Source organism: Staurois parvus, unplaced genomic scaffold (assembly GCF_062004578.1).
Source record: "Staurois parvus isolate SC_StPar_1 unplaced genomic scaffold, SC_StPar_1.0 ptg000137l, whole genome shotgun sequence".
Classification (NCBI taxonomy): domain Eukaryota; kingdom Metazoa; phylum Chordata; class Amphibia; order Anura; family Ranidae; genus Staurois; species Staurois parvus.
This window is the reverse complement of record NW_028317933.1, coordinates 15,564,060-15,580,459: the sequence shown is the minus strand read 5'-3', so window position 1 is coordinate 15,580,459 and position 16,400 is coordinate 15,564,060. Positions and strand designations below refer to the sequence as shown.

At 39.8% G+C, this 16,400-nt stretch overlaps 1 protein-coding gene across 1 annotated transcript in view; it reads left to right on the top strand.

Moving 5' to 3' along the window:
• CCNDBP1 (cyclin D1 binding protein 1) overlaps nucleotides 1-16,070 on the top strand; it is a 44,600-nt gene extending 28,530 nt beyond the window's left edge. Inside the window, exons 5-11 of the mRNA XM_089673394.1 lie at nucleotides 2,049-2,145; nucleotides 2,236-2,309; nucleotides 5,536-5,612; nucleotides 7,404-7,657; nucleotides 8,557-8,617; nucleotides 9,756-9,802; nucleotides 10,895-16,070. Of these exons, the coding sequence (XP_089529520.1) occupies nucleotides 2,049-2,145; nucleotides 2,236-2,309; nucleotides 5,536-5,612; nucleotides 7,404-7,657; nucleotides 8,557-8,617; nucleotides 9,756-9,802; nucleotides 10,895-11,003 (719 nt within the window). The 3' untranslated portion in view covers nucleotides 11,004-16,070. The remainder of the gene's footprint in view (nucleotides 1-2,048; nucleotides 2,146-2,235; nucleotides 2,310-5,535; nucleotides 5,613-7,403; nucleotides 7,658-8,556; nucleotides 8,618-9,755; nucleotides 9,803-10,894) is intronic.
• Nucleotides 16,071-16,400: the final 330 nt, after the last annotated feature.

Below are 16,400 nucleotides of genomic sequence, written 5' to 3'. Positions count from 1 at the left end.
CTTTTGTTGGGTCCTTTTTGTAATAAATAGACTCAGTGGCCAATAACAAGAAGCCAAAAAGTTTGGAAGAAAGCAAAACTTGTAAGTGCAAATTTCAGTGCGGCTGGTACTGTAGCAGCAGCTCCATTACTTTAACCACTTCATGTCCAGACACTTTTACCCCCGTCCTGTCCAGGCCAATTTTCAGCTTTCAGTGCTATCACACTTTGAATGACAATTTTGCGGTCATGCAACAGTGTACCCATATGAATTTTTTAGCATTTTTTTGAGACAGATAAAGCTTTATTTTGGTGGTATTTATTCACCACTGTGATTTTTATTTTTTTTGCTATGTAAATGAAAAATTCCAAACATTTTGAAAAAGTGTTTTTCTTATAAAAATTTTGCAAATAAATAATCTTTCATCATAAATCTTGGCCAAAATGTATTCTTTTATCTTTTTAGTAAAAAAAAAAATAACCCAAATTAGTTTATAACCATAAATTTTATAATTTTTAAACATATTTTTTTTCTTACATTTTTATTTTATTTTTTTATAATATTTGTTTTTGTTTTTTTACATACTGTCACCCTAGCAGTATAGTGTCACCATGGTGACACTGTCATACTTGTGGGGGGTGATTGAAGATTTTTTTTTTTTTTTTTTTTAACACTGATTGGTTTTACACCCATACATTTTGAAAAACAATCATTTCTCCTCTCTGGCTGCATTCTTGCATCCATTGAGAACTACTGTGTGAGCTGTGATTGGGCACAGCTTGTCACATGGTACAAGGCTGTTGTGAATAGCCTTGTACCATGTGACCTCTGTGATCATTCACAGATTTCACACGTAGTAAGCAATGATGTCAGAAGTATGACCAATCACAGCAGGTCACATGACAGTTGTATACAATGGATGGCTTCATTCATGCTATCCATTGTATACTAGTGTGTCTAGCTGTGAATGGTCACAGCGATCACATGCACAAGCTGGGCCAATCACAGCCCAGCTGTGTCATGTGATTAGCCGTGGCCAAATCACAGCTAAGCACATACAAAAAAAAAAAACCCTGAATAAATCGATGTCATTCAGGTAAATGTTTGCTTATAGCAAAGTAATTCTTTGCTATAAGCAAGTTGTGTAAAAGAAAAATAAAATGCTGATCACTTCCCCAAAGTAGTACAATGTTACTATGGTATCATTGTACTACTTTGGTCATAGTGAAATATGAAAAAAAAAATCTTAAAAAAATAAAAATAATAAAAAAATAAAAATAAAAAAAATTATAATTTTTTTTTCATACTGTCACCAGTGTCCCTGATTACCGCCATGCCAGTTATATGATGACGCTGTACTGTACTGGTGACAGTATGTAAAAAAAAAAAAAATAGTGAAAATAATTTTTTTTATTTTTTCATTTTCTGAAAAATTATGACAAAAAAAATACAACTTCAAAAAACTCGCCATGCCTGTTATGAAATACATCAAACTGTCTACTTTGCAAAAAGGGGTCATTTGGGGGATATCTGTACTGTTCTGACATTTTTGGACCTCAAGAAATTAGATTAGCTGTCAGTACTTCAGGATTGATCAATATTCAGATCTATACCATGGTTTGTGAACTCTATAACTTTCCTACAAACTAAAAAATACATCCTAATTTGGGTTATTTTCCCCAAAGACATGTAGCAGAATACATCTTGGCCTAAATTTATGAAGAACAATTATTTATTTGCAAACTTTTATAACAGAAACAAAGAAACACGTGTTTTTTTTTTTTCTCAAAATTTTCTTTTTTTTTGTTAATTTAGCAAAAAAAAAAAAAAACCCCAGCGGTGATTAAATACCACCAAAAGAAAGCTCTAGTTGTGTGAAGAAAATTATAACATTTTAGTTTGGGTACAATGTTGTATGACCGCGCAATTGTCATTCAAAGTGTGAGAGCGCTGAAACCTGAAAAATGGCCTGGGCAGGAAGGGGGTAAAAGTGCCCTGTATGAAAGAGGTTAATGAAACATTAAGTGATGTATTTGTCATGCTGTATTGTATGTACCTTTTGTGTACAGGTATAACACTTCGAAAGACAGTTAGAGAAGCTGTGGCTGACGTGATAGAGGGCACCATGCAACTCATAGAAGTAATCTTAAATTCTCGTATACAAAGGTATTGTGAGATCTGAAAATCTATACTATGACTGGTGTTTATTATTTATTGTACATACCATATGTAACTTCTCATGTTTCTCACTTGTAGTCTGACACAGGCACAGCTGGTATCTACAGGCAGTGTGTGGGAGGCTTGTGACCAGTTTGAGCAGATTCCTAAAGGTTTGTCTCATTGCCTTTGTAAATGTTCTAGTTTCTAGTTGTTTCATCTGATTTGTTTTATCTACTTTTTAAATTGGGTTCTACTTTTGAATACATGATTATACATTTTACAGTGGGGAAGATAATGATTTGCTCCCCTGCAGGTTTTGTAAGTTTGCCCACTTACAATGAAATGAAGATGATAGAGACATAATATCAACTAAAAATCCAGAAAAAACACGATACAAATGTTATGAATTGAGTTGTAGTTCAGTGAGTAAAAGAAGCATTTGATCCCCAAGCAAAACATGACTTGGTACTTGGTGGAGAAACCCTTGTTGGCAAGCGCAGAGGTACAAGACATTTCTTGTAATTGGTTACCAGGGTTGCACACATCTCAGGAGGGATTTTGACCCACTTTTCTTTACAGGTCTTCTCTTTGGCTGTCGCTTGGCAACTGGAAGTTTCAGTTTTCTCCATAAATTTTTTTATAGGATTAAGGTCTGGAGACTGGCTATGCCACTCTATGACCTTATTGTGCTTCTTCTTGAGGCTTTCCTTTGCTGCCTTGGCGATATGTTTTAGGTCATTGTCATGCTGGAAGACCCATCCACAACCCATCTTCATTGTTTTGAGGGAAGAGGGTTCTCATCTAACATTTTACATTACATGGCCCCGTCCATTGGCCTCTCAATGCGGCAAAGTCGTCCTGTACTTTTAGCAGAGAAACGTCCCTAAAGCATAATGTTTCCACCTTCATGGTTGACTGTAGGGATGGTGTTCTTGGGGTCATAGTCAGCATTTTTCTTCCAAACACGGCGAGACAAGTTAATGCTAAAGAGCTCAATTTAGGTCTCATCTGACCACAGCACTTTCTTCCAGTCCTCCTCTGAATCTTTTAGATGTTCACTGACAAACTTCGGATTTGCCTGTACATGTCCCTTCTTGAGGAGGGAGATCTTATGAGCGCTGCAGGATTTGAATCTATGGCGGCGTATTGTATTACCAATGGTTTGTTGACTCTGTCCCCAACTGTCTTGAGATCATTCACAAGCTCCTCCCGTGTAGTTCTGCGCTGATCTCTCACTTTTCTCATGATCATACTTATCCCATGAGGCAAAACCTTGCATGGAGCTCCAGACCGAGGGCGATTGTTTTTTTTATATTTCTTCTGTTTGTTAATAATCGCTACAACAGTTGTCTCTTTCTCGCCAAGCTTCTCACTGATAGTCTTGTAGCCCATTCCAGCCTTGTGCAGATCTACAATCTTGTTCCTGATGTCCTTTGACAGCTCTTTGATCTTGCCCATGGTGGTGAGGTTTGAATGAAAGAAATGATTCTGTGGACGGGTGTCCTTTATACACATAATGAGTCGTCATTAGGAGCACCTTCCTAAATTGACAGAACTAATCTGTATACCACATGAGCACATAGCCAGTCTGTGGGAGCCATAATTATTTATGGTTGGTAGGGGATCAAATACTTATTTTACTCACTGAACTGCAACTCCGTTTATAACATTTTGTGAGGTGTGTATTTTTTTTCTGGATTTTTGTTTGATATTCTGTCTTTATCATTTAAAATACACCTATGATAAAAATTATAGACCCTTCATTTCTTTGTAAGTGGGCAAACTTACAAAATCTGCAGGGGATCAAATAGTTGTTTTTGCCACTGTATATTGCAGTACATCTTATATTAGCTGTAATGAAAGTACAAGTGTATCATTAATTCCTGGAGTTGAACTTTAGAAAAAAAAATCTATCCTTGCAGAGATCCTACTCCACCCTTCTCTTCATTGCAAGGGTAAATGCTCATTATGTCTAGGTGGTACAGGCAGGATTATTCCCCAATCTAGCACTGCCCTCTTCTCCGCAGAGCTCCAGTCTGTTGGTGGTCCCCCAGAATCATCATGTACAGTGCAGTGCTGTTAACCGTGTAATCAACGTGGTGGGGGGCGAATGTGTGCTAACGGCCAGGGGCACCTTAGACAGGAGGCTGAGGGACCGGCTGTACCTCTGAAGGGTTCCAGCACCCCTAGACTTAAGCATTTTACCCTTGCAGTGCTGGGGGCCCTCACAGCAAGGGTTGATTTATTTTCTGATTCCTAAACTTGAGCTTTAATAAAAACTACACTAACCCACCCTTCCCTGTCCTGTGTTTGAAAGTTGATCACTACAAATGTACAAGTAAGTTATTACAAAGAGTGAGAAAAAATTTCAGCCCAGAGAAGATGAAGGCCAGAAGTATGCAGTGACAGTCCTATTAAGGTAGGTAAGCAGCTGAGGAAGGGATTTTCCTGTTCAGGAAGATTTAGGCCTCTTGCCAACAGTACTGATGTTTGAGCGTCAGCATTTCTGGCCAAATTTTCAGGCATTTATTTTGCCCGTATTCGTGCATATTATTGAGTGCATTTGTGTGCGCGCTCATTCTCGCACACAAAATATTCCTAGGCAAAACAATTAATATTTATGCTCATATGTGCATATTTGTGCACACTGGCACAAACTACTGACCAGGAAAGTACGGTACATTTTTTAGTTTGTTTTTTTTTTTGTTTTACTCAAGAAAATGCAGAGCTTGTTTACACACCTGTGTGTACAGGCACATTGTAAACAATGAGCTGCATTTTAGATCATTAAAAAACCCCCGTTGTACTGAGCTTTTACAAGATGCAGTGTGCAAGAAGCCTAGGGAGGGTATGTTAGTGTAGTTTCTATTGAAGCAGGATGCATTGTACTGCATTGGCAGTGCTGTGGAGCACTGGAGGTCAGCATTGGCCTGCAGTTTCCCATGCAGTTAAAGAACTATTCCACTTTTGTTGAGAACCCCCCCATTGCAGATTCCTACTGTTTGTTATTCTGAAGAATAAGGGTTAATCAAAGGCACTTTAAATGATGGCAGGTGTGTACTGACTCCTATTTAACATGATTTTGAATGTGATTGATTAATTCTGAACACAGCTACATCCCCAGTTATAATAGGGTGTGCATACTTATGCATCCACATTATTTTATTTTTTTATGCTTACTTGCCCCCCCCCCCACCCTAAAAGATTTCAGTTTGTTGTTCAACTGAGTTGTACAGTTTATAGGTTACATTAAAGGTGGAAAAATTTCTGATATTATTTATGTTTGTCTCATTTTTTACATCACAGAAACCTGACATTTTAACAGGGGTGTGTAGACTTTTTATATCCACTGTGTATACTATCCTTAAATCTGTTCACAAATTCATATATTGACAGATAACCAGGCTGCTGTTGTAGCTATTGTATCTGGATATCTGGGTGTAGTCAAGGATGCACTAGAAGAGATGGAACAGGTAAGATCTACTTCATACAATCAATTTAACCCCCCCCCCTCAATAAGACCTACATGATGATATAATTACTTTCTTCCATGCTCAAAACTTTTTCACTGTGTGGCCCAGCATTTGCAAGCAAAACATCTTGGCTGGATGTTTCATGGCCCCATTCCTATGGATTGAACATACATCTTGTGGCTTCCAACCACCCTACATATTATGGCCCATCCATAAGAACGTTTGGAACATGGCTCACACCACAGTGTCCTTTTTAATAATTAGAAATGTCTTTAAAGGGATGTTATGATTTGGGTCAAGTCTATTTTTTGTGTACATTTTTAAACCAATTAGTTCTTACTGTACGAATATAGTCCCTAGCAAATGGGAAACTGCACATTAGTGGCTGCCTTCCTTTCAGTTCTCATTGCCTGACTGAAACTTTAAAGTGGTTGTACAGGCTCAAAGTTTTTAACCTTCATGCATTCTATGCATGAATCCAGCGATGTGCATCGCAATCCAGTGATGTGCATGAGAGCCTCGGCTCTCAGGGGACTCTTCCTCCTCATTGCCTGAGACAGCAAGCAGCAGCCATTGGCTTTCGCTACTGTCAATCACAGCCAGTGAGCCAGAGGAGAGAGCAGGGGGTGGGGCCAAGCCACGCTAGTGTGTGGAGACACAGAGCAGCAGCTCAGGAGCGAGCCTGCTTGAGTGCCCCCATATCAATCTGCTTGCTCTGGGAGCACTTGGTAAGAGGGAGGGCCCAGGAGTCTGTTGGGGGACCTGAGAATAGGAGGATTGAGGCTGCTCTGTGCAAAACCACTGCACAGAGCAGATAAATATAACATGTTTGTTATTTGGAAAAAAAAAACTGCCTTTAATATCACTTTAACTGGAGCTGTCCAATAAGGGATATGACTTCCTTGTCATTCCTTTATATGTTTGCTGACAAAATTACCATTCTTTCACTTACCATGTTACCAGTTTAACTCTTGGAAAATGTTCTCTCACTGTACAATATACTGTGTACAAAATAAAGCATTTTCTCTTATTAGCATTAAGCAAATCATATTAGCATGCTGTCATTTAGTGACGATCATGGAAGTAGGTGAGTATGTTCGTTAGTGAATAGAAAATCCTTAAGTGGGGTAAACACTATGAGAAAATTGGAAGAAAAATTCCATACGAAGAACAATCGTTTGATTTTTGTATAATGTGTGCACAATGTTTGACATCTGATTCCAAGAAAAATCAGATACGAAAGACTGCGCATGATCAGAAACAATAAACAACTATATGCTACGCTACAACGTTTCTGCATCAAACAAAAAAAAGCCTTTGTCATTTGAGAATTTATCATACAATTCGTACCATCCTCGGGTTTGACTTTCTGTGAAACATCGAGGAAAACCGGATGATCGTTTGCTTGATTTTCCTATAATGTGTACCCAGCTCTAAACTCCAGCTGATTCGATAACAATCAACACTTTATCGGTGTATGACATAGCCGACAGTAGTATGACACAGACATAGCATAGTATGGAACAGCCGAGGTTGTCATTCATATTGCTAGATCTGCATGGTGCTCTGGTAAGTACTGAGGGGGTTGGGGGAGCTGATGCACACAGAAAGTTTTTTACCTTCATGCATAGAATGCATGAAGGTACAAAACCTTGAGCCTTTAGCACCACTTTAAGTATAATGGTAGTCTTTTAAATTAAAAAACAATGTAAGGGTTCTGTTATCCACACCAAGTTTTTTATTTTTTTTTTCTGCTCTGAAAACTATACTTAAAATACTGCAATGTGACAGGCTTTGGCAGGTGGTGAGGACCCTTTCAGTGACGTCCTAGAAGATGAAGAAATGGGTGTTCGTGGAAACCAGGATACTTACTGGTCCGAGGCAGACCACAGGGTTATAGCTCCATGCTTGGGTCTAATGAAGGCCTCTAAAGCCTGTCTGAAGAAGGTGCTGGGAGCCCTTAAGACTCATGGGAAGGTGGAGACAGCAGATCAGGTGGCACAGCTGGATGACCTTGCTGATATTACACAGGAACTGAGCCCCAGGTATAAGCTAAGTGCACTTTTCATATATTATTAGTAATGAAAAACTCCATATATTTACAAGACACCAACACAATGGAAGTCTTGCACATAATTCTTTGTATATGTTCTTACCACTCAAATCTTTTGTGTGGTAATCGCATCTTAAATGACTTATGACTGATTTCTATGACTGATTTCAGTTCTTCTCCAATATATGGCTACCATTGCCATCCTGTCCGGTCCTGCCAATTTATAAGTCCTAAGGAGGACATAAACTTTGAAAGCTGTACCTTAAAAAATAAATAAATATATAAATGAAAACTCTCCTTGTGGCTGATATTTACCCATTACTGATATACCTTGTCTTTTTCTGTAGTATGTGTCTGTTTGAAGGCAGCCATCTTGGTAGAGACAGTGCTTTGCATTCTCATGTCAGAGCTGTCCCCCTGATGACTGCCTATCTGATGGCTTGCCAGTGCATATTCAAGAAGCAACAGGAGAGGTGCAGAAAGCACTGATTCCCAGAATGAATGAAGCAGAAGCAGGGAGATGAATGCACTACAAGTCCTCAGGTACAGCTTCCTCTAAAGTAAGGAGGACAATGAGCATCATAGTAGTAATATGACCAAATCTCACTCCAGACACAGTGAAACTAGCAGCCAGAGGCTCAGTGTCTTTGATGATCTCATGTTACAGATGTACAGATAGGAGGCTGAAAAGCACAGGAATGCTTAGATAAGGAAGTGCACTGTTATTTTTCAGGAGGAATTTAAGACAAAAGATGCATTTTTCAGGTTATTGCTTAGGCAAAATTAACGTTTCCAGATGTTCCCTATAAAAGTTGTCTTTAATTTCAGGTCTACTTTAAAAACACAAATGATTGTTATATTTGTCTTAATATATACATTTTTTTTTAACAGTGTGGATGAACTGGCTCTAAGTATGTATCCTCCAATGAACCAAGCAGCTGTACGCCTTAATGTACGTATCTTCCTCCTGATTTCAAATCTGTTGAAATGCGTTGGTCTCTCCATTGCTTCAGTTCATCATGTGATTGCCTGCTCATAAGCCATACTTTAATGTGCTTAAAGGGTCACTCCATCTAAAACTGATATGAGGAGTTAAACCACCTAATCGTTACCTATATCTCTTGGAAACTCTTATTGGTGGGATATGTGTTCTGTTCCTAGGTCTTCACACTTGGCGTTCAGAGTGGTGGGCCGAACAAAGTTCCTAGGTGGTAGTCCGGAAATATTTTTATTATACAGGATTTATATAGCGCCAACAGCTTGTGCAGCGCTTTACAAAGTGACGGTAGTCATTACAGTTACAATACAATTTTGTACAAGAGGAATCAGAGGACCCTGCTCTTTAGAGTTTACAACCTAAAAGGGAGGGTCATTGACATTGAGATCTCTTATGTCATAGGCTAAGCCAGAGGCTGGCTTAGGCTATCAGGCTCAATTTATAACTCAGATACCACTTTTGGATATATTGACCATTTACAGCTGAACTCCAGCCAAACATTTTTGAAGGAAGGTTTAGATTTTCGTGTGTGTGTTTTTTTTTTTTTATTTGTCATGCTGGGGAGTTTTCTCCGTTGTTCCTATCTAATTATTGAGTGTCAGGCAGAACGGGAATTGACGGCAAATTTCCCCAGCAGGGACACAGGGGACAATACATAAATATTGAGATCTCCCCTCACAGATGTCCGACAGGACAGGAAGTGAGGGGAAATCTTTCCAACGTGGACACAGAGCATTTAAATCCTGACTGAGGCTTCAGCTGTTTTCTGAACCTAAAAATAAACATTGGCTGGAGTTTGGCTTAATCATTGTTCATGCTTCTGTCCTATATTTTATGTGTCCTGTTCTTATTTGTGGGCATGTATAGACTCATCACATTCCAATCTGTATTTTAGATTTTTTTTTTACTTATCCCTCCCCTACTATGTACCCTTCAATAGTATCTTTGTCAGGAATTCTCTGCTTCTTCGATCTGTTCATTTGCCATTAGACTTGTCCTTTTTGCCTGTTCCAGTATTGTTGTTCTTCAGTGTGTACCTTCAGTTTAAACCAAATATTTGATTATCTTAAATTTTTCCTGTACTATGTTACAGGCTGCAAAGCTATCCTCTGTATTGAAGAAAGTGCTGGAGATCACAAGGTTTGTGAATTTTTCATTGTTGACTATGGACCACCCACACATACTGTCTTAAATGGGACCAAAACGTTTCAGAAAAATACTGAGCCATTAGGAGGTAGGGTAGTGGATGTGCAAGTGTAAAAAAAAAAAGTATTCAGATGATGCCCCAAAGACATAGGTGCAATGCAGTTGGGTTCTGGTATCAACAGGAATGTCCGGAAAGTGAATGCTGGCTTTGATGACCTTTCATTTCCACAGGACACGTGACTGACAAGCTGTGTGTCTCAGAATAAGATCCCCTTGGCACATGCTGTCTTAATCAGATAGTGCATGTTGCCTTTCAATATCCAGCCATGCTGCCTCCCTAATGGCCATGTATTTTTATATTTTCCTGAAGCGGACCTAAAGCTTCGGTGTGTTCCTACAATGCATGTCATAAAAGTGAGTTTGAGGCAGGCGCGCTAGTCCGAACTAGGTAAAGCTTATCTCATATGATAAAACAGAATTTCACTTACGGGAGAAAGAACATAAATGATTCAAAGGTATTGAGTACTGAACTCCAGTTAAGAAGACTATTAATTGCAAGGAAATTAGATACAAGATGTAATACTTCATAATATAAACGATTTCCAGCAGAGACATTTCCAGACATTTTTGTCTAAGCTCTGCCTTCTCAGCTGTGCAGAAATCTATATATTCCTTATATAATGACTATCTAGCAAAGGGGTTGTAGAGGAGCCATACACTGCTGACTAGGTGCCTGTCCAGCACAGCCCTGTCACTACAGCTGTGCTAATATCAACCCTTCACTTACATTGTGCTTCAGCCATGCAGATATCAATATACTGTTCACATTATCCAGCTACGTCCCACCCCCTTTGCAATCTCCAGTTTTAGTAAATCAACCTCTGCTTGCCTGTATATTCTCCTAATGGTTGCTTTGTTTTGCCCAGGATCCCAAAAAATACTGGCCCTGTAGCCTTTAGGTTTGATTGTATGACTGTGGGAGGAACATAGGATTGGGAACTCCTCAGGGCAAGAACCAAATGCTATTTTATTGTTCTGCCAAGAATACATTTGTTATTGAGCCTTACTTCTGTTGTTTGCTTATAGGTCAAGCCATGTGTGTCCTGAAAGTGAAACCAGTTGGGTGCAGTTTCTCAACAATGCCATTGACCACAACATGAATAAAGTTAAATCTTTAACCCAGGAAGCTCTTTGAATAAAGAACTCCATACTCCTAATTCATGGATACCAAAGCTTGGAGGTGCAACTTCAGCAAATTTCACTGTAGCTTGTGAGGTCAGCTTCCTATGTAAGGATGAGACAGATTTTCAGAAATCCTTCCCAGGGCACAAATGATTCTTCTATTCTAGACTTGTTTATCCAGCAGGCATTGCAAACATGTTTTCTTTGGATGAATAAGATTTCTGTCTACCCAAAACTAATATTTAAGTTGAGGTGTGATCTCTGCACCTGATTTCCTCCTTTTTCAGCTCGCTGTTGCCGTTTAGACAGAGCCTTTCTTTGTTGGATATTTTTCTTTGCTTATACAGTACTCAGAACACAGGGGCAACAGTGCTTCAGCAGTTGTGGGTGGATCAACTCTATATACAGTTAGGTCCATATATATTTGGATACAGGTACAATTTTAGTTTTTTTCAGGTATTTACCAAAACATATTCAAGCTATAGTTATATAATCGATACGGGCTGAAAGTGCACACTCTCGGGTTTAATGAGGGTATGTACATCCAAATTGGAGGAAGGGTTTAGGAATTACAGCTCTTAAGAATAGCCATCCCCCCTTTTTAAAGAAACCGAAAGTAATTGGACAATTGAATATAATCATAAATAAAATGTTAATTTGTAATATTTTGTTGAAAATCCTTTACTGGCAATAACTGGCTGAAGTCTGGAACCCATGGACATTACCAAAGAGACTGGGTTTCCTCATTTCTGATGCTTTGTCAGGCTCTAACTGCAGCTGTCTTTAGTTGTTCTTTGTTTGTGGGTCTTTCTGCCTTTAGTTTTGTCTACAGGAAGTGAAATGCATGCTCAATTGGGTTGAGATCAGGTGATTGACTCGGCCATTGCAGAATATTCCACTTCTTTTCCTTCAAAAGCTCCTGGGTTGCTTTTGCAGTGTGTTTTGGATCATTGTCCATCTGTACTGTGAAACGCCGTCCAATCAACTTTGCTGGATTTGGCTGAATCTGGGCTGACAGTATATCTCTAAACACTGCAGAATTCATCCGGCTGCTTCTGTCACATCATGAATAAAAACCAATGACCCAGTGCCACTGAAAGCCATGCATGCCCATGCCATCACACTGCCTCCACCATGTTTTACAGATGACGTTGTGTGCTTTGGATCATGAGCTGTTCCAAGCCTTCTCCACACTTTTTTCTTCCCGTCATTCTGGTACAGATTAATCTTAGTTTCATCCGTCCAAAGAATGCTTTTCCAGAACTGGTCTGGCTTTTTTAGATGTTTTTTTGGCAAAGTCTAATCTGGCTTTTCTATTCTTCAGGCTTATGAATGGTTTGCACCTTGTGGTGAACCCTCTGTATTTGCTCTTGTGATGTCTTCTCTTGATTGTAGACTTTGACAATGATACACCCACCTCCTGGAGAGTGTCCTTCACTTGTCTGGATGTTGTCAATGGGCTTTTCTTTACCGTAGGGTGTTGTCCTCCATGGACGTTCATGCCTTTTTATGTTGCTGAGCTCACCAGTGTGTTCTTCTTTCCTCAGAATATACCAAACTGTTGATTTGGCCACTCCTAATGTTGCTGCTATCTCTGATGGATTTGTTTCATTTTTGAAGCCTTGCAATGGCCTGTTTCACTTGCATGGACAGTTCCTTTGAACGCATGATGTAGGTTCACAGCAGTAGATTCGAAATGCAAATACCACACTTAGAATCAACTCCAGATCTTTTACCTACCTAATAACAAAGGAGTAGCCCACACCTGGCCATGAAACAGCTTTTGATTCAATTATCCAATTACTTTTGGTCCCTTGAAAAAGGGGGGTGGCTATACTTTAAGAGCTGTATTTCCTAAACCCTTCCTCCATTTTGGATGTACATACCCTCAAATTAAACCTGAGAGTGTGTACTTTCAGCCCATATCCATTATATAACTATAGCTTGAATATGTTTTGGTAAATACTTGAAAAAAACTAAAATTGTGCTTGTGTCCAAATATATATGAACCTAACTGTATAAATAAATCAAATATAGTGGTGGACAGAACTTAGTTAAGGCGCTCCCTGTTTTAGTGTATATATAGGTGAGTTATGCAGGAAAACCAATTTTTTTTTCTTTTTTTTTTTGCATATGCCATATTTTTGTGTCTAGTTTAGCTTCATTGGCAACACAAAGTTCTAAGCTCAAGCAGAGAGGAACACTAAGCTCTGCAAGAGAGGAGTGGTCTCCCTGCTGCAGGGTTACTTGCCCCTCACTGAGTCAGGCAAAGAACTCTGCAATCAGGAAAGCCCAAGCACTGCTACATAGAAACTGCTGCCTGACCCTAGGTTCACACCGTTTTCTGCAGCGTTTTGTGTTTTGCAGAAACGTAGTACAGTCCATTTAACATGATTTCCTATGGGACATGTTCACACCTGTGCGTGTTCACTCGGTGTATTTTTTGGAAAGGGTCAGGGACTTTTTTTGAGCGCAGAAAGTTGCGTTTTTGTCTCTATAGACTTCAGCGGAAATGCTGCAGAAAAGCATGTTTTCCCACGTTTTTGATGCATTTTTAAATCTGCCTAGCAGCAAGAAAAAAAAAAGCGGCAAAAACACAAAACTCAATACAAAACATAATGCAGAAACGGCTCAGACGCAACCTGCTTAGGTGTGAACCTAGCCTTAGTGGTCCTCTCTGCAGCATGCTGTTTGGGCAAAGAACTTTGTACTGCCACTGGAGCTGAACTAGGCGAAAAATAGTAAAACATGCAGAACACTGTTTTTCTACACATTCCTATACTAAAACATAAACCTCAACTGGGCTCCATGGCTTAAATAAAACTGAAGTGCTGTTCACCAGATTTATTGGGGTACTATGTCGCTTGCCTGACTAACTTAAAAAAAAATGTCCATCTGCACAAAGTCACAGTGCTCAGAGATGACACCCAGCCAGTGTGTTTTAACATCTCAAGAGGGAGGATTGGAGCTGCTAATCAGGCCTCAGCAGATCACCTCATCAGATCACACCGCCTAAAGCAGACCTACAGACATACTGCTAAATACTGTACATAGCTGCAATTCATATATGTAAACTCCTTGACCTGCCAACATAATGTGGTTCTGTTTAGTCAGTCTTTTGATTCATTCTTCTTACACTGCATGTGCAGGAGGGTGACCCCACAATATGTTTTAAATCTGCAGCTTCCCTTGTCACCTGCTGGCTCAATTAACTGTTTAAGGGACTTCCTCTACTCTCTACTCCTGTAAATTGTTAAATATCTCTCCCTTAAAGCTCCTGGTGCTTCAGAGCATGTAAGATTGGCAGCACTGTCTAATGCAAAACGTTGCAACAGCTGCAGTGATTTGGCTCAAAGTGCATTACTCAACCTCATTTCTTTTATGCAGGGGATTGTTGGAAGAAACCTTGCAGATGCAGTGCAGGCAGATTTGCTTCCAGTTATTTAAAATAATACATTTTTAAATGTGGATAGAAATGTACAGGCTGCCATTATTGGCTTTCTGCTGAAAAGTATGTCTTTCTTGCTGTCTTTGGCTTCAATGCCTTCTGAGTCACTGACCTGGAACAAACATGCAGTCAAAGTAGATCTAAACCTTAAATAGGTGGCAGTTTGCTAAAGCAGTGTGTATCAGAAACAATATTTTCTTTTCTTTCATAAAATACAGTTGATGCCTTTTTGGCATCTCATTCGAACACATGCCTCCTTCGGCTATTTCCTGTGTACATTCTTTTTTCACAGCATCAGCTGCACACCATTGCTGTAGACTAGCTTCTTCATTGGCAAAACTGGGAGCCAGCTGTCACTTTAACCACTTTCCTACCTGGCACTTGTACCCCTTCCTTACCAGGCCAATTTTCAGCTTTCAGTGCTGTTGCACTTTGAATGACAATTGCGCGGTCATGCAACACTGTACCCATATGAAATGTACTCGCCGCTGGGTGTTTTATTTTTGTGCTATAAACAAAAAAAGAGCAAAAAATTTGAAAAAAACCCCGTTTTTTTTCTTTGTTTCTATTATATAATTTTGCAAACAGGTAATTTTTCTACTTCACTGATGTGCGTTGATGAGGCTGCACTGATAGACAGCACTGATGGGCTGGCACTGATGATGGGCACTGACTGGCAGCACTGCTGGGTGGCAGTGACTGATGGCACTGACTGGCGACACTACTGGGCACTGATGAATGGCACAGGTGGCACTGGTGGGCACAGGTGGTTGGCACTGGTGGGCACCGATCATCAGGGCACTGATGATCGGTGCCGATCCCTCCTCTGACAACTGCCGCTTCTTGGCAGTACTTTCCTCACACTGTGACAGCATGAGGAAAGTGCAGCCGATAACCAGCAATTGCATTTCATGGTGATCAGTGTGTCATTGGACACGGCTGATCATGTGATAAAAAGCCGCTGTGATTGGCCTTTTACCATACTACGTGATCAGCTGTGTCCGTAGGACACAGCGATCATGGGAATAGCCGGGTATGCGCCCTCGGGGGCAGAGAGAGCATTCTAGAAGGATGTTTTTATGACGTCCACCCAGAACTGGCCAGCCGCAGTGAAGCTGTCATTCAGCTATGTGCGGTCGGCAAGTGGTTAAAGCAGGAAGGACCTTCATGGGAGGATCACTGGGTATCATTTTAATACAAGCTTCAAATTTAATAGGATTGAAAACAACTCTTGAAATTACATTGCTATTTTAAAGCATATATGAGATTTTGATTGGGTATAGTCTGCATAACTGTTTCAGGTCGTTGACTCAGAAAGCATTGAAGACAGTGCATTGGCTTGACTTCCAAGAAACTCGTAGAAGACAGCAATGACATCCTATTTATTTTTACCAGTACAGGTTTAATTAAGCAGGACTTCATTGTTAAGTCTTTGAACATTGGTGATAGTTTACACATATGTGTTGGTTGATTCTTCTTTTCACGACTTCATGATTAAGCAGCAGCGGTGTGAGACATGATAGCCATACTGGACAACTACATCAAATATATTTAGAAGTGCATTTGGCTTGTAATGTATCTATGCAGCTAATATTGGTTTATGTAATATCAAATAAAATATTTATTTTTTAACCTTCTGATTTATTCATTTTAACATTCAATCCCTCCACTGCTACCATTTATTATGAAAACTCCAGAGTTCTTCTAGACTCTCATTTAGAAGTCCAAAGAGCAAGAACTGCAGTGTACATGCTGTTACCACTATGGACCTGGAATCCCTCCAGTTGGGTCACTAGACCTCTCCAGCTTTGGAGCTACAGTAAGCCTTGCCCACCCAGTATCCAATCATAGCAGCCTAATACCTCCTGTCTACTGGGTATTGGGATAGTGTATGCACAATATCGCCCAAGGCAAAGAAGTGAGGCCACCAGTAGCAAAGTTAACCCAAGATCAGGGTGCACA